The sequence below is a fragment of the Vigna umbellata genome, chromosome 1 (genome assembly GCF_029865625.1).
Source record: "Vigna umbellata cultivar VRB3 chromosome 1, Vumbellata_1.0, whole genome shotgun sequence".
NCBI lineage: Eukaryota > Viridiplantae > Streptophyta > Magnoliopsida > Fabales > Fabaceae > Vigna > Vigna umbellata.
The window spans coordinates 73,498,036-73,517,493 of NC_142165.1; the positions used below are offsets into that span (position 1 = coordinate 73,498,036).

At 36.4% G+C, this 19,458-nt stretch overlaps 1 protein-coding gene and 1 pseudogene across 1 annotated transcript; one reads left to right on the forward strand and one right to left on the reverse strand.

Moving 5' to 3' along the window:
• The first annotated feature begins 10,944 nt into the window (after nucleotides 1-10,944).
• On the forward strand, nucleotides 10,945-11,952 carry LOC148206260 (putative aspartic proteinase GIP2 pseudogene; annotated as a pseudogene).
• Nucleotides 11,953-14,070: 2,118 nt separating this feature from the next.
• On the reverse strand, nucleotides 14,071-18,929 carry LOC124823885 (MATE efflux family protein). The gene is made up of 7 exons (XM_047296194.2): nucleotides 18,517-18,929; nucleotides 17,423-17,964; nucleotides 16,154-16,240; nucleotides 15,260-15,316; nucleotides 14,550-14,907; nucleotides 14,372-14,458; nucleotides 14,071-14,283 (listed from the first exon to the last, which is right to left on the reverse strand). Exons 1-7 carry the CDS (start codon nucleotides 18,829-18,831, stop codon nucleotides 14,206-14,208), a joined length of 1,524 nt encoding a protein of 507 aa, XP_047152150.1. The 5' UTR covers nucleotides 18,832-18,929; the 3' UTR covers nucleotides 14,071-14,205.
• Nucleotides 18,930-19,458: the final 529 nt, after the last annotated feature.

Sequence of the window (19,458 nt, forward strand, 5' to 3'; positions counted from 1 at the left end):
CGATCGGCTTGCGCCAACACCGATCGACCAGCAGCTGGAGTTTGGAGGCGAGCGAGCAGCCCCGACACATCAACAGGTTAGTTTCTCGGTCCCAAAACTTTCCACCGAAACATTTTGGCGCCCACCGTGGGGCCGAGCGGCAAACCCAAATGGTGACCACGAGGAGCATGGAGGAAGAACAACAGACCAGAGATTTGATAGCGCAGATGCAGGCGCAAATACAGGCACAAGCCAGAACCATACAAGCACAGACGCACGCACAACAAGAGATGCAACGAAGGCACGCAGAAGAAATTGCAATGTTGAGAGCAGAGCGCGGTCGTGCCGAACAGTCCGCGCAGCACTCGGAGTCTACAGCCGATCGGGGTAACAACCGACACAATGATAACGCTGGAAGTCGTACTCAGCAGCCATCTCGGCATACTGACCCGAACGATCGGGGAAGAAGGGAACCATCCCCCTTACGAACCGATCGGCCCTCCAGTCTGCTCCCTTTCACTGCGGTCATCATGCAAACTCCAATGCCAGAAAGGAACCCTCCTGTATTGGATAAGTATGATGGCTCGACAGATCCCGACAATCATCTCAGGATTTTCACCAATGCAATGGTGTTCTACACGGACAGTGATCCGGTTATGTGCAGAGCCTTCTCCTTATCACTCAAGGACGAAGCATTAGAGTGGTATAACACTCTTCCCCCAAACACAGTGGATTGCTTCGCCACTGTGGAAAACCTTTTTAAAAGGCAATACGCCTCCAATCGTAATCAGGAGGTAACGCCAGCGGAATTGGTAAATACTAAACAGGAAAAGGGAGAAACTTTGAAGGCCTTTATGAAAAGGTATATGGAAACTGCACGACGAGTCAAAGAGGTAAGTCAATCTTTTATCATCACCAATTTGCCTTCCTGTCTAAAACCAGGGTACTTTGCTGAGAAATTGTATGCACGACCGCCAAAAACAATGGAGGAGCTCCAAGAACGGATAGCCGAATTCATCCGCATGGAGGACATGCGAATTTCACAACGAAAGCGACAACAAGAAACTGAGGCAAGTGGAGGGAGGAAGGACGGTAAACGACCGTTCGGCAATAATGGTAAAAGCGGGGAGCTTTCCCGAACATTTAAATTTAATCACTATACACCCCTCAACACACCTAGGGCAAAAGTTCTTGAAGAAGCTCTAAACGCTGAACTTCTCACACTCCAAACGAAGCCATCTCCAAGATACGCAGATGAAAGGAAGAGTTGTCATTTCCACCAGAATCGGGGGCATACCACAGAAGAATGCATTACGCTGAAAAACGAAATAGAACGTCTCATTCGGGCAGGACACCTCCGTAATTACATACAAGAAACAAGAAGAAGTCCCGAACGAGCGTATCGGAAGAACGAACGCAGGCGAGACTATAGTCGCAGTCCTGCTCGTCATCGTGAACGATCGGTTCGCGGAGTTATAAACTGAAGATAGCAATCCAAATCTCTATTTAATGTCATCTTTAAATTTTTGATTTAGACTTTTGTTATTAAACTTTCGTTGTGCAATGAATAAAACCGAGCAATTCACGCTCGATCATCGGTTACCAATGTCGATCAAGAATTTCAACCAACAGAGGTAAAACCCTCTCAAAGCCGAACGGTAAAGCCCGTTCCCTAGGAAGCACTCCTAGGTCGAAGACCGAGCGGTAAATCCCCCTCGGGAGAGAGGTAAAGCCCTCTCAACGACGAACGGTAAATTCCGTTCACTAGGAAGCACTCCTAGCTCAAAGCAGAGGTAAAACCCTCTCCAAGCCGAACGGTAAAGCCCGTTCCCTAGGAAGCACTCCTAGGTCGAAGACCGAGCGGTAAATCCCCCTCGGGAGAGAGGTAAAACCCTCTCAACGACGAACGGTAAATCCCGTTCACTAGGAAACAATCCTAGCTCAAAACAGAGGTAAAACCCTCTCAAAGCCGAACGGTAAAGCCCGTTCCCTAGGAAGCACTCCTAGGTCGAAGACCGAGCGGTAAATCCCCCTCGGAAGAGAGGTAAAGTCCTCTCAAAGACGAACGGTAAATCCCGTTCACTAGGAAACAATCCTAGCTCAAAACAGAGGTAAAACCCTCTCAAAGCCGAACGGTAAAGCCCGTTCCCTAGGAAGCACTCCTAGGTCGAAGACCGAGCGGTAAATCCCTCTCGGGAGAGAGGTAAAGCCCTCTCAAAGACGAACGGTAAGTCCTAGGTTAAAGTTGAAGGTCGAGAGGTAAACCCCTCTCGGTAAATGTGGAAGGTCGAGAGGTAAATCCCTCTCGGTTAATGTTGAAGGTCGAGAGGTAAACCCCTCTCGGTTAAAGTCGAAGGTCGAGAGGTAAACCCCTCTTGGTTAAAGTCGAAGGTCGAGAGGTAAACCCCTCTCGGTTCATGTTGAAGGTCGAGAGGTAAACCCCTCTCGGTAAATGTGGAAGGTCGAGAGGTAAATCCCTCTCGGTTAATGTCGAAGGTCGAGAGGTAAACCCCTCTCGGTTAAAGTCGAAGGTCGAGAGGTAAACCCCTCTCGGTTAAAGTGGAAGGTCGAGAGGTAAATCCCTCTCGGTGAATGTCGAAGGTCGAGAGGTAAACCCCTCTCGGTAAATGTGGAAGGTCGAGAGGTAAATCCCTCTCGGTTAATGTCGAAGGTCGAGAGGTAAACCCCTCTCGGTTAAAGTCGAAGGTCGAGAGGTAAACCCCTCTCGGTTAAAGTGGAAGGTCGAGAGGTAAATCCCTCTCGGTGAATGTCGAAGGTCGAGAGGTAAACCCCTCTCGGTAAATGTGGAAGGTCGAGAGGTAAATCCCTCTCAGTTAATGTGGAAGGTCGAGAGGTAAATCCCTCTCGGTTAATGTCGAAGGTCGAGAGGTAAATCCCTCTCGGTAAAAGTAGAAGGTCGAGAGGTAAATCCCTCTCGGTTAATGTCGAAGGTCGAGAGGTAAACCCCTCTCGGTTAAAGTCGAAGGTCGAGAGGTAAACCCCTCTCGGTTCATGTTGAAGGACGAGCGGTAAATCCCGCTCGGTTAAAGTCGAAGGCCGAGAGGTAAATCCCTCTCGGTTCATGTTGAAGGACGAGCGGTAAATCCCGCTCGGTTAATGTCGAAGGCCGAGAGGTAAATCCCTCTCGGTTCATGTTGAAAGACGAGCGGTAAATCCCGCTCGGTTCATGTTGAAGGTCGAGAGGTAAACCCCTCTCGGTAAATGTGGAAGGTCGAGAGGTAAATCCCTCTCGGTTAATGTCGAAGGTCGAGAGGTAAACCCCTCTCGGTTAAAGTCGAAGGTCGAGAGGTAAACCCCTCTCGGTTAAAGTGGAAGGTCGAGAGGTAAATCCCTCTCGGTGAATGTCGAAGGTCGAGAGGTAAACCCCTCTCGGTAAATGTGGAAGGTCGAGAGGTAAATCCCTCTCAGTTAATGTGGAAGGTCGAGAGGTAAATCCCTCTCGGTTAATGTCGAAGGTCGAGAGGTAAATCCCTCTCGGTTAAAGTAGAAGGTCGAGAGGTAAAGCCCTCTCGGTTAATGTCGAAGACCGAGAGGTAAACTCCTCTCGGTTCCTGTTGAAGGACGAGCTGTAAATCCAGCTCGGTTAATGTCGATCGTCGAGCGTCGATCGTCGAGCGGTAAAATCCGCTCGCTTATTGTCGAAGACCGAGAGGTAAAATTCCTCTCGATTCCTGTTGAAGGACGAGCGGTAAAACGCCATCGGTCTGTCTTTACATGGAAAAAGTTCTAAAAAGAACTCTCTTCAACCACCGACAAGAGCGGCAGAAGCTCACCAATACAACAAACACACCCTCCCTCAAACTCATAAGTCCTATAGTTAACCACGGCTAAAGCCAAACGCTTAACTCGGACTTGGGGGGCATAATGTATAGTATGAAATATTAACCGAGCGGTTACAAACAACCAACCGGATATTTAGGTAATCTGTTTATATCTTATTCTGTTTATATTTTATTGGGCTTATATCAGCTCAGGATCCATGAGGTAAATTATAAATACAAAGCCAGGGCCAAAAGCCAGGTACGTTTCACTTACGCATCATTCACTAAATATTCAACCAAGAGCCGAGGCTCTTCAAATCACACGCCTAACTTGAGCGTCGGAGTACCTTTTGCAAGTACATCCACCCCCGTCCAAAAGGAGACCGATCGGCTTGCGCCAACACCGATCGACCAGCAGCTGGAGTTTGGAGGCGAGCGAGCAGCCCCGACACATCAACAGGTTAGTTTCTCGGTCCCAAAACTTTCCACCGAAACAATATGTGTTATATTATTTGTAACAATATCTATGAATTTTTATTCTATTTATGAATATTTATAAATATTTACAAATGTCTTTTATTGTTTATTGCAAACTACTACTATAATCTAACTCACTTGATAATTAAGGAATTATGTGGTCATGGATTTGATTCTAACTTATCTTATACATTCTAACTACTTGAGAATTGAAGATTATGTAGTGATAGGTTTGATCTTAATCTCCTCAATACGGTCTAACTTGCTTGAAGGGTGTTTAAGAATAAAAAATTAAAATATATCTAACTAGAATAAATACATACTTTGGAACCAATATGCTTAAAAATGAAGCAAATTCTAATACAAGTAAATAAGATCCAATAATCATCATTTAAAGGAATAAATGATCATGTGAAGTAAAAAAAATCAGAGATGTGGTCCTTAATTTTAGTATAATGAGCCCAATTAAGAAGCTTATCTGTGAAAAAGACTTGTGAGACCTGAAAAAAAACACACAAAATGCTCCAACATATCTTGGTTGGCTAGAACAATTTGGTTGAGATTTCTTAAGAAATCATGTTTAAAATAAATAATAAAAATAGCATTAGGTGGATGATTGGGTAATGATAAAAAAAAATTGTACATGTGAATATTTGAGGATAAAATACATTTATTGACATAGCGAAGACAAATATCATAATATCTAACCCATGTCTACCATTACTTGTTAACGATTGTTAACAAGTTTTACTTTAGTAAATTTTTTAATCCGAAAAATATTAAGTATTAAAGAAATGTTTAGAAGTTAATTTTATGTATTTTTATTTTTTAATTTGACTTATGAGATTCAAATTATTTTAATAAAATTAATTTCTTTAAAACTTATATTTTGGTGGATATTACAATGAAATATATATATATATATATATATATATATATATTACAATGATTATGAGAATAGAGTCATTTTCCAACCAAGGGGTAAAGGTCCTTGTAATTCTTTACTAAAGGATTTTGTCTTCCTTCTTATGGCTAGATTTGCGTTTCCTCAACATGGCTTTTTAATTCTTACAAAGGTCAATGTTATGGAGAGGTATTTAATATGAGGATCTCGTAAAGGTTTTCTACATAAATCTCAAACTCCTCTTTACAGAGAATCTAACACATTGAAGTATTGAAAAAGAATAATACTCTTTTCATACCTTCTTTTCTTCTCTATGCAAAAGATATCAATAAATTCAAATAAAGTATTTAAGTTTTTTATTTTACAATTAGTAAAATTATCTTGCTTCCTAGAAGAAAAGGAAGAATGACTTCAAGTTATTAATAATATAAAATATTAGTAATATATTGCTTCTTTTTATGAACACTTACCATCTTTAATTTTTCTTTCACTTTTTTTCCTTGATATTTTTTCTTCTTCTCTTTCTCTCCCTCTCCTTTTTATTAAAAAAATTAAATTATAAATATTTTAATTTTGGACACATTTAAATTGTAATTTTCAAAAAGTCATGAAAACGCTAACAACGGTTGTTATTAAGCCATGAGTTTCCTGGCCTTTGTTCCTTAAAGATATGTCATTTTTATTATAAAATATAAAAATGAAAGTTCTGATGTGAAATGTGAACTACTCCAAATCATTAACGTCGCCCTTAGTAATGCACAATTTCACGATAATAATTCAATTTAAACATCAAAAACTTGAAATATTTTTTTAATATATACTCCTATACTCACTATTTATATTTGATGTAATCGACTAAATTGAAATAATTTTTTAAATCTAAGGACCCACTTAAATATAACATCTTGTTATTAACTGTATGCACAAATTTAAAAAGCATAATTTTATAGTAGTATAGCTGTAAAAAAATTATTCTTTCAACTAATTAAAATTACTTTAAACATGATTTTTAAAATAATGATTTTATCATGCATAATAATTTGAAATTGAATAACGATGTAAAATTTTATATTTTAATTAAATTCTTTAAGTATAACAAGAAAAAAAGAATACTTTGATGCTATCAATTACTATTATTATTATTATTATTATTATTATTATTATTATTATTATTATTATTATTATTTAGAAAAGCTCCCTCCATAATTATTTTTCTTCGTAATGATAACACAAGCAGCAACAAGGTGGTGGGGAAAAAAGTGGTATAAGAGCAAGTTGAAGGCTTTTGGATAATTGATTAACATCTTCATTGGACAGGGTTAGAGGTTTCGACTAGTAGACAAGGACAACTTTGGCTACATAAATTCTAAGAATTCCTCGTGAAAGGTAAAAAACAAAATATTAAAATTATATTTTAATTATTCCATTCTTTTTAAATTATTTATCATATGAGAAACTTACTATCCAGCTGTACAAAGTGATTATAATATATTCAATTTGAAACGAGATTATACTAAAATATAAGGAATAAACAAAAAATAAGTGCCATATGTTAATATTAAAAGGATACTGCTGTTTTTAGTCCTATGACAAATACTAGTTATTTTCAACTTGCTTCCTACATTTTACTGTTGATTATTACTTAAATTAAACATAGTGTCATTTTACTGTTATTTTCCCACTGTTTGTATGCAGAGATTCCTTTTCATAATTAATTTCATTTTCTTTAAGAATGATCAAAATATTATTCATACTCTTCTAACTTATATCCACAACAAAAACATTAATTACAATAATAATTAATGTATAATAATTTTTGTTTTATTACAATATAATATTTTAACTAAAATCATTTTCAAACAATCACATATTAATTTTATTTACAATTTCTTATATTAATTAATTTTTTTAATTTAAAATTAATCATTTAAATTTTATTCTTCATTAATTTTAACTAAATATATTTTATTTTATATTCATTTATAATTTTACCTATTAATTCATTGAAAAATAATTTTGTCGGTCCACCAATTAAATGAACTTTAGCCATCAAAATCACATTCAAATTCCTTAAAAGGAACAACAGCACTTTATTATTTATTCTCCCCCAAATTCAACTACTAACTCACGCTCAAATAATCATTTAAAAAAAATAAGTCTAAGAATTCAAGATACTACTCGTTAGTTCATAAAATCTTGACATATCATAAACAAGGATAAAGAAAAGTTTACAACCAAAAAAACAGAAAAACTATAAACATATTTATTTCTATTGTCTTTTAAAAAATTTGACACATATAATCAAATCAAGACAACTCTAAATTGTATAATTCACCTTAAACTAATTAACAAATTAAATCTATCAAATAATTTTCTTAAAAAAAAAACACTTTGTTCTCCGGTATTAAAAAATTTCAACATCAAAATATCATAAACAAGAGTTACTCATATATAATTATTAGAAAATAAACCTTTATATTTATAAAAGAAATGGTAAATATAAATAGATCCATAAAAAGTACATGAAATATAACTACAAAAAGCTGTATGTAGCATCCAAAAATGGTGGAGTTAGAGGGTCATGGCCTGAAGTAGAAATGTAGATAGTTTAGTAGTGTGGTGGACCACACAGCGAAGACACAGCAGACCTATTTTGGGGAAGTGTTGTAAGAGAACCTCTGCATCATCTAATAGGCCCAATAAATAAACATTTACCTGTAATCAATTCACTGCTCAACTCAATTTTCAGAAACCTTCTATCTTCTTTCATACGTGTCATCCAATCACTTTTTAGTGCATTCACGTAGGGAGAATTCAAAATTCAATAGTCAAGTTGAAAGCAACATCCTTAGAGTGAATCTTCCTGCACCTCCCTCACCTCATCCTGCACCTCCAAATTTACCTATTTACCCTTTCTTTAATAAATAAATTAAATTTTTTTAACCCCACAAAAAGTAGCCACCGCACTTTGAAGTGCGTTTTGCATTTTGTAGCCGCACTTTGAAGTGCGGTTATTGATATTCCAGAGCATGGTTTTTTTTTTAAGTTAAATTCCTGCAATCTTTTTTCCAATTTTTTACATGTTTTTTGATTTTTTTTTTTATGTTTTTGTTATTATGTTATTATTTTTAATTTAAATTTATTGTTTTATGTTATGATTATTTATTTTAAATTTTTTTTTCATGGATTATGCCAACAACACGAAGTGATCAAACCACAGATTCAATTAAATTCAAAGAAAGAATGTTACATATATTATGTTGAATTAAAAAATTATCTATATTAAAAACGCCATTTTTTGCCGCATATCGAAGTCCTACGTTTGCCGCAGATCGAACTGCGGCATGCACCTCCAGCGAGCCGCACATCGAAGTCCGGTTTGCGGCGTGCACCTCCAGCTACGTTTGCCGCAGATCGAACTGCGGCATGCACCTCCAGCGAGCCGCACATCGAAGTCCGGTTCTGTAAGTTTGTCGCACTTCCAAATGCGACGTGCACCTCCAGCGACTGCGGCTCTGATCCTTGCCGTGCCACTTCCAAATGGTCCTATACTAATCATCATATTATTTAATTGATTTAATTTTTTATATTATCGTATTAATGAAATCAATTATATACTTGATATAAATCTAAGCAATTCTTCTTCATCTTGTTTCCTTCTTCTGTCCCCATTTGAAATGAATGCAGCATGATGGTGACCTCGAGGGAGTTTGACGGTGGAAGGAGAAAAGATATATAATATAAATTTAGAGAGTGAAGTAGTTATTGTGCAATGGTAGGTGTTAGATACAGTGCTCCCAGGTGGCAAGTGTTTAGTAACCGCACTTCAAAGTGCGGCTATAAAATGCAAAACGCACTTCGAAGTGCGGTGGTTACTTTTTGGGTTAAAAAAAATTAATTTATTTATTAAAAAAAGGGTAAATAAGTAAATTTGGGGGTGCAGGCTGAGGTGAGAGAGGTGCAGGAAGATTCACTCACATCCTTAACATGTCAAGTTCATACAACAAGTACTCGCCCATCTTTTATGGGTTAAAATATTATTTTAGTGGACATCCTAGGAATCAGTTTTTTTTTTAATAAAAACATTATTTTAGTGTACATGATTGTCTTCAGTTTTGTGAGAAACCTTGGTATGCCATTAAATGTCAGAAGAGATACAAAGAACAATTTATATCCAACCTGTCACACTAATGATGGATAAGAAATAATAGAACTGAAAAAAGAGAAAACGAAAGAAGAAACATATAAGAGACAGAATCCAAAAATAAGGGGGTTGGCTACAGAGAAATAGGTGAGAACGAACATAAAAATAAAAGAAAAATTATATTGAAAAAAAAAACTAGAATGGATTTCATACACAATGTAACATAATGGATTTCATACATAATGGATTTCTTATTAAACCCTGTGCCTTTAAAATACAACTTTAGTTTTATTTTCAAACTTTTTCTTTATGTACCCCCTTTGTTACTAACTGCATCCCATTGTAATAATAAAAAGACTAAAATATCCTCCCTCATTGCACCATGTCATTATGTTGCTGGAGCTGTCGTTGTTGCTACTGTAGCCTCTTCTCTCATTCGTGCTGCTGCGTCATCACCTTTGCACCTCCGTTGTCCATTGCACTCTGAGAGGAAGGAAAGAGTCATTTATAATTTATGTTCCGAAAATCTAATTTTAGAAAACATCATCTAAGTCTCGAAACATTTGTTCTGAAAATTCTATTTTATAAAGCTCGTTCCAAAATGTATTTTATGTATTCCAGAAAACTTGTTTCATAAATCTTATTTTGAAGAATATAAAAACTAGTTTCATAAATTTTTAAAATAAATGATAACAAAAGTTACTTTTATAAAGAATAAACTATCATTTTAACAATTATGGACTACACTTAGAAATTATGAAGATACAAGAAGAAATAACCTTATTTTCATTATTCAAAATTTGGGTCCGTTCGGCCTTTCTATAAGACCAAACGCAAGGCCTATGTGAAAAACACACTAACGCAACTTTAGTAAAAGGTGTCAATGAATAAATAAACATTAGGAATTTATTATTGGTACCGAATGTTTTTGCTAAATCATCCTCAACTCTAATTTTTTTTTTTTTTTGCAAAACCAACCCTTGGATATGATGTGGTTTCTGCATTATTATTAGGTTAAACTCGTTTAGTTGTCCCTATTTATGTGGGTTTTTTCCATTTTGATCTCGTTTTATTAGAATTTCCAATTGAGTTCTAAAAAGTGCTAATTTGAACCAATTGAACCCCTGCTGTTAAATTAGCTTAACAGGGTTAAGTTTTTTCAAACGTGTCATTCATGTAGTTTTATACGTGGAAATTTTACAGTATTTAACATTTTAAAAATAGTAACGTTTTCAAATACTTGGTCCTCCTGTCTCTTCTCCGAGAACCGCTCCGGGTGGAACCGTTGAAACGTCGACGGGAACACGACCGTCCCCTTTGGTATCGTGTACGACTCTGTCAGGGCGAACCTCTCCGCCGCGATTTGCGGCACTAGCGTCGCCGACGGCCGAAACCTCACTACCTCACGGGCCACCACCCACAGCAGCGACGACGTGGACTCGTCCTGCGCCGCAAAGAGAAAATAGAAGAGGTACCACCAATCTCGAAGTCGGTGGAGAACGATGTCACCGACTCTCCGGTGAGCTTGGCCTCCTCGATTTCCCTGAGTGTTTCCTGCACCCAGCAGTCAATCAGACACGAAGGCTCTTCCCTTTTCTGCATCCTGGTTTTGCTCATCTCAGTGCAGGTGGCCAGCGTTTCGATGAGCCGGTCCATAGATGAACAAATTTGGGCTTGACGGGAAAACTATCAATGTTAACAGCTCTGTGTTGTCTATTGACAAACTGGGAAACATGGGCACAAAACTGAGCACCGTTATTCCTTACAGCAGGTTGCACAGTTCAATCTATCGGCCTCTGGTGGATGGTTTCATGAAGAAAGCAGCGCTTAGGAAAATGAAGAGAATGACCTCGGTGGCGCCATTTAGGACGTGCTTCAGTTCGAGAACGGTTGGGAATGTGCCAGCAATAGATCTAGTCCTTGGAGGTGGGGTTGAGTGGAGAATCCATGGGGCAAATTCTATGGTGAAGGTTAACAAAACGGTGCAATGCCTTGGGTTTGTGGATGTAGGTTTGGAGCCTGGAAGTCCCATAACAACTTATGTTGTTATCGGTGGGTATCTGATGGAGGACAATCTTTTGGAGTTTGATCTTGCTTCCTCAAGATTTGGTTTTAGCTCCTCCCTTTTACTCCACAATGCTACATGTTCCCATTTCAAACTCCTTTGAGTTTTCCCTTCAACGTTTCCTTAATTTCATGATCAATTAATTTCATTTTCCCTTGTAATCGTATTTATCACGTCTTGTATTTTTAGTTAAAGTCATTCACATTCTCAGTTTCGGTCTCTTCTATATCTCGTTAACTATGTCAATATTCAATAACAAAGAACAACTCTGCTATTATTTAATAATATGTATTTTATAATGGTTTAATTGCTTTGGCAACCCAGGACTTGAGGTGATCGAGGATGATAAACTACTGGAGGGTAGTGTAGGTGGAGGGGGCATTGGGGTGCAGTTGGGGGCGATGCGACGGTGGAGATTCTTGTGTTCTTGACCCATCATGTAGATGAGGTTGTGTTCGTTGAATAACTTCTTGCCGAAGGGGTGGCCCACCAAGTGGAAAGCACTGGGCCTGGCATTGGCAAAGACCTTGTGGGAGAGTTCGGTGTCTTTGATGAAAATGATGAAGTTGCCGAAGGGGTGGACTTTGTCAAAGAGGACTGAAGGTCCCAGAAGTTGGTTGGATTGCGAACCAATGAGATTGCGTTTCCTAGGAAGGGCACGATGAAGGAGGGTCCTGGGATGGAAGCCTTCTCGGCAAGGTAGGAGATTTGTTTGAGGAGTTAGGTTACATGAATGACACATTTAACAAATTAGTCATGTCAACTTCCAGGTCATAAACAATTTAACTCCGTTAAGCTAATTTAACGGTAGGGGTCTAATTGATTCAAATTAGCATTTTTTAGGATTCAATTGGAAATTCTAATAAAACGGGGATTAAAATATGAAAAATCCACATAAATAAAGATAACTAAAGGGGTTTAACCTTATTATTAGGTGTGACTTCACAAGCATAACATAAAGTAAACAATTATGTATTTCACAAAAACGTAACAGATATTCGTTTAAGTCGTATATCTAACTATAAAAGTTATCTTTTTAAAGTTATTTTTTATTGAAATTAAATTAATTATGATATTATAGGTTTAATAATTGCAGAAGTCCTATTTTGTAGAATTATCTTAAATAGGTTATCGTATTTTATTTGATCTCAATTAGGTTCCTGTTTTTGTGAAATTGATTCAATTAGAACCTTGTGTTAATTAAACTGGACGATGTTAAAATTTTTGTATGTTGGCTTGTTGACTGCGCAATTTTTAGTGACATGACACAGTATGATCGCCTTAGGTTAAATTTATTTTATTTTAAGTTTTAAATAAGTTAAATTTAATCAAAACTCAATGTTTTCAATGCCAAGATGAAGTCTTACATCCCTGATTTCAAGCTTGCATTTGACCATTTTTGCATTCATGTTGATGGGAGGGCTATTATAAATGAATTGGAGAAGAATTTGCAGCTTCTGCCTGCACGTGGAGGCTTCGAGAATGATGCTGTACAAATTTGGGAACACCTCGTTGAGTTCAATTTGCTACGAGTTGGCTTACACGGAGGTGAAGGGGCGGATGAGAAAGGGGAGCAAAGTGTGGAAGATTGCGCTTGGGAATGGATTCAAGTGTAAGAGTGCGGTGTGGGAAGCTCTCAGACATGTGAATCCCTCATCCAAGAGTCCCTGAGAAGATTGATTTCATAAGTACCTTGTTGAGATTGCATAGTTTCATTTGAAAAATTTTGGCCTTTGATTTCAGATTTCTTGCGTTAGGGATATATGTCTCCTCTTCTACTACCTCCTTTCAAACTTCATTATAGTCATCGATTGTTCTATTTTCATTGTTCTTGAGTTGATCTTTCAACATTCTTATGATCATTAGATCATTACATAATTTCTAACTATAACCCTATTTTTCCCCAATTTTGAACCAGAACAACCAAGCCACATAAAATCCTAATTTTCCCTATTTTCCCTAATTTCGCACACACTCAACAATCAAAACACAAAATCCCTAAGTTATCCCTAATACATTTTATTTTCATTTCAAACAATAAATAAACGTTGAGTTTTTATTAAATTTAACTTATTTAAAACTTAAAATAAAATAAATTCTACCTAAGGTGACCACACTGTACCATATCAATAAAAATTTGTAGTCAGTAAGCCATTAGAAAAATTTTAACCCTTTCCAGTCCAATTAATGACAAGGTTCTAATTGAGTCAATTTTACAAAAAGAGAGACCTAATTGAGATCAAATAAAATACGATGACCTATTTAAAATGATTATGCAAAAATAGGGACCTCTGAAATGATTAAACCTATATTATACCCATAAAAAGCTAATTTTACGATGTAAATTAATTTTAATTAGTGTACAAATTGGTTTAATAACGACGTACAACTTACTTTTTATAGTAATCTTGTGACATAAAAAAGAATAACGTATGTAATAATAATGATTAAAAAGTTAATTGGCCTTAGCAAAATTCATGTCTAACAAGCTTTTGGAAAAGAAAATACATAAACAATGCATTTCACCCCACGAATGGGAATTCCCTGTTTGTGGCGAAGCTAAATCCATTCATATAAATCCTGGTAGTTTTTAAATTGAGTCTATAAAAATAGTTCTAAATCATGTCCTCTTCACAAAAAACCCTCCTATTTATTATGTCATTAAATCGTTCTACTTATTATTTTTAATACTCGTTTTATAAAACATTAGAAAGATTGATGAGACAGAATCTAGCATCACCCTTTATTGAGAACAAAAATGAATGGATGATTGACATCCACTGACCCTACAGAAAGAAAACAATGTTTGTTGAAATAAAATCAGATACAATCTGGTTCAAGAATTTGCAAAAATTCATGTTTCTTGATCATTCTTCCCTCTTGAATCTTCATCCCCACCCCACTGCTTTATCCTATCTTCTGCAAGGGATGCCTGCCATAATTGACACCGATAATCTTAATCATAAGCATCACCAAATCGGTTTTCATTTGCAACAAACACAACGAAAAACATGTATTACCTCTTTATTCCAATCAGTTCTATAGACCATGAAGAATAGAACAGAAGTTTGTAAGACTGTCCCCGAGAGCATTCCAGACCAAATCCCCTGAAACAACCCATAAAGAAATCCATTACTGCATGAAAAAAGATGAAAAGAAAAAGTAAATAATGAAGGGAAGGTGAAGAAGAAGGCTCACGGTGACACCCATTTCAAGCTTGTAGCCCAAAAGAAGACCTAGAGGAATGCCGAAGAGGTAGTAACAAGCTATATTTACGTAGGCAACCGCAGCCTGCCATCCTGCACCGACAGCAACCCCTGAGAGAACTGGCTGCACGTTGTTGATCACAATGCAAATGGCCAACAAGGGTGTCAGCTCCACCACCATCTCTCTCACTGCCGAATCGTTCGAGAACAAAAATGGATACTCATTCCGGAATATTATCAGAACCAGCGACAGCGTCACACCGATCAGAGTCGAAGTAATCACAGCCACAAGAAGTGAAAACTTTGCTGTTCGAGGGTGAGATGCACCTAATTCGTTTGACACTCTCACACTGCAAGTTTATGTCAACCAGTTACCCCAAAGCTTCTCACTTTTTCCAAACTTTCTCTCTCTTACTCTAGTTATATATTTTTTAAACTAAAATCATGTACTTCTATAATCCATTTACTGATTAGGAATTTAGTTAAGTTGTCATTAAGTTAATGACTTTGTTTTGAATTTGATGCTTTTATTTTTTTTATATTCCAAGGTTTGACTGTTTGTAAAGGAGGTGTCATTCCAACGATACTATGTTTTTGAATAAATTAATTAGTTATAAATACATAAAATAAATAAATATCATTAAATTGCAGTGATGAAAATGGTTAGGTAGGTAGGTAGGTAGGAAAAGGGAAGCAACAAACCTTACAGCTGCGTTCAATCCAAAGGACACCATGATGGTCCATCCCAATATGTTCATGCTGCAAATTCAGTAAACGCCACGTCAATATTCCATGAAACTGAAGCAGAAGACAAACTTAATACGTTTCCAAAGATGGCTTTCCAAAGTCTTAATGGAAGACGACAGTGACACAGCGGTCGGATAAAAGTTATTATAACACACCTTCTGAATATACACACCTACTTACAGATGTCAATAACGATTTACTAAATACAAAATTAAATTAAGCAGTTTTATGTTAATATTTTTGGTGTACCTACCATAAAAATCTAATAAATTATTTCCACAAACATGAGGGAAAAGCACGTACAACTAATCCTTTGTCCGAAACAGGAGTAAGACAAACCATTTAAGGAGGAGTACAAGTCAAATTAAACTTGTGAAAGTGGCACTCGATGAATGTGCATATGGATTGGATTCAGATCCACTGCACATTCATTTTTAAATTCCATGCAACTTCAACTTTTAATTATTAAATAAAAAAATATCATCAGTGGAAGTCATCATTTTGAACAGCGCCGCCGGCTGCCATTTCTTTTATGTGGATTCATCATATTCATGTGATCTAGCTATCTACACATCTCGATGAAAAAGAAAACTTTCCCATATATTTATTGGACACGAAATGCACAGCCTGTACACGTTCCGCTAATTAATATGTGCACCATCTTACTAATAACACCATATATGGTATTGCTGTTCAGATTGGTTTTCATCCAATATATGCTAAACAAATATATTATATTAATAAACAATTATTACCACTGCTAAAATACGCTTGCATGTTTTTCTTAAAAAAGCTAATATTTTTCTTCATTTTAAATTTCACAAGCAGCATCGTTCGTGAATCACTCACCAGATGGACAGCGCATCAACCGAAACTTCCGCATTTTTCAGATATCCGGCGAAGAGAATCAGGGCCATAAAGTACCACACTTCCAGGCTGCACATTCAACCAAATTAACTTATTAAAAACCAAAAATAGTTTATTTAACACCTATTTATGATTTAATAAAACATTAATATGTCCTTTTAATTACTTCACGTTATTTAATTAAACACTTATTTTCTACAAAATTAATTTATTTTTATGCAAATTATTTTCGTTAATTGATTCTTCCACACACTCACTGCTGTCTAGTACAAATGAAAAAGCCGAAAGGAAAACAACAGACGGGAGTTAAAAAAATAAGTTTATTTAATATAGGCGAGATCCACATGTTGTTTTCATTTTTTATTTTTATTCAATCTAATTTTAAATTTTTGTAAATAGAAAAATCAAAAACTGAGAACAAGTACGACAGAGAAACAGAAAATCCAAAGACGCTATTGTCGACGTAGAAAACGAGGAAGACAATCTAGGATGGCTGGTTGAGGTGTGAAGGAGACCACAATAACATGATAAGGAACATGAATGATAAGTTTTTCATGCAGAATATTACAGACACAAATAAGAAAACAGCGGTCATTTGGATCGGGTCAAAAAAATTCTTCAACAAAATATCTGTTTCGTAAAGAAAGAGAGAAAATACATTTATATTTACTTAATACACGAAAGGATAATAATAATAAAAAAGTAATTTTTTATATTTTTTAAAAAATAAAATAAAAAAGCAATAATATTGAATGAATGTAAAAAAAATTGTGTATCTCAAAATATTACTTATATACTAGTGTTTTAATAATATATATTTTAACTTTTGTTTTCTTTTTGATGGCACTCATTTGGTAATTACAACTTCACCAACCCTTAACAAGCTGTAAAGTTGATATTTACAGCACTCCCTTCAATTTATTTCTTACAACATCTGTCAGTAAAATGGAAATATTAAAAAGTTCTCCACTAAAAATATTAATTGCTTTAAATTTTAAATAAAACAGTGTAACTGTGATAACCCCTTAATTATGTAACTTTTCAACCACAGTTATATATATATATATATATATATATATATATATATATATATATATATATATATATATATATATATATTATATTTGAATGGTTGAGCAGTTTTTTAATAAAAAATAAATATAACTTGGAATTGCTTTTAAAAAAAGAGTATTTTTATATCTGTTAGGTTAATATGTTACTGAAAAAGAAAAAAAAAGGAGAAGGAGAAACCAGAGCATGACAGCAGAAGCAAGAGAGAGGCGAACGAAACCCCAAAGGTTGTGAAAGGCTTTAAGGGAGAAGCCAGACCACGCTTCCCCGCAGGTCCCACTCAGTATATACGCGAACTGACCTACGTCGATGAACCACCACGAGGCGTTCAGCACCACGGCGGCGCCCACCATGCCCCAGCCGAGCTCCAGCATGAGAAGCCAGCTGAACACGATGTGCAGCACCAGCGCCGCCGCGGCGATCCACGCCATCACCATGATCCTGCTCTGCGCCTGGAGAAATTTCTGCATGGGGTAGTTCATGGCGTAGGCGAACAGCTGCGGAATCATCCACACCGCGAACTCCCCTGCGGCCGCCGAAATCGCCGCCGTCTGACCTATCGCTCTCAGCAGCGGCGCCGCGAAGACGTAGAGCAGAGTCAGCAGAATGGCCGTGGCGTTCAGAATCACCCACGAGCGCTGCATGTACACCCCCAGCATGTGCACTTGCCCCGCCCCGTATGCTTGCCCGCACAGCGTTTCCAACGCGCTTCCCATTCCAAACTGTGCCAAACTCCATCATTAATTAATCGATCAATCAATCAATAATGTGCTAATTATATTTTTACTCTTTTCCTATTAGATTATAAATAAAATTAGTTTATATGATTTAATTCTATTAATCATTTAAAAATAAATTCAGTAAAATATTATTACAAAATATAGAAAGTTAATAAAAATTGAAATTAAAAGATTAATTATACAGATATAGATAGTTTATTTTTCATATTATTATAAAAGAATTGTTTTTGTTGTATACGTATGTAAAACCATGATCGTATACTGTTGATGAATCTATTACTCATTTTTTTTTTTTCCATTTTCGTAGTGGAAAGTACAAAGATTGGATTCAACATCATTTAGGGTAAAGGATCTTCAGTGTTCTTAATCTATTTTAGTGTTTACATAAAAATTGAAAGAAGTCAAAAGATGGTCAAGAAATTAATATAAAAGTTGTATCCAAAAAATAAAAAAGAAGATGAATACTGAGTGGAAACTTTAGGAGCAAATCAGTATGTAAATGAGACGGTGAGATTTTCTGTTTTTGTTAGGTACCGTGATGCCTAGGCAGAAGCCGGCGATGACTGAGTTTTCGACGGAGACGGCGGCGAGGGCGATGGTGCTGACGTGGCCGGAGAAAACTTGGGTGATGGCGCCGAGGGAGTACTGGCAGACGGAGGTGAAGATGGCGGGGGCGCCGAGGTACCAGAGCTTTTTGGATTCGACGAGGAACTCTCTGGCGAAGTCGGCGGCGCCGGCGATCGGAGCGATGTCATCGGATTCCGCCGTAAAGACTGCTGTGTCTGGTCGCGGCGTGAGAAGTGGTTGTGTCTGGCGGTCGTTGTCCCCCATGGTGATATGATCTCCCATAGAGAGAAGTGAGCGTTGTGGGAAGGTTTATAAAGAGAGGTTGGGGCCATTAAAACAGATCTTACCTTTTAGTTAATAGTCTCACCCTCCCTCGTCACTGCGGAAGAGGGGAGAAGAAGGAAAAGGACAAAAGAAATTGGAAAATATATAACTTCAAAATCACCATGCGACAAAATGAACCCACAATTTAGCCCTAAATATAAATTTCTTCCCACGTTTTTAAGAATATTCACTGACAATTTTTAACGTAAATATAAACAGAGATAAAATACTATCCAAATAAAACCTAATAAAAGATTCCAAACCAAAGTGGTGCCAGAATTTTATGAGAAGGGACATTAATTTGTAACGTTGCAATTCTTTTTCTATTCCTATCAAATTCGAATTCTATTTTTCTTGTCCTATAAAATGTTTTTTTTAGAAATAATTACAATGTTTTAAAAGTCAAATGAGTAATTCTATCATTATTTTTAAAATATTTTTATTTTATTAATTTTTCCCTCAATAATCCATTCGAAAAAGAATTCCAGAAACAAAATCTTGTGCCTTTTAGCTACAGAACCCAAAAAAGCCTTAAAAGTTGGTTATCCAATATTCGAAGTATGTACTTCTTCGTTTTTCTTTTCT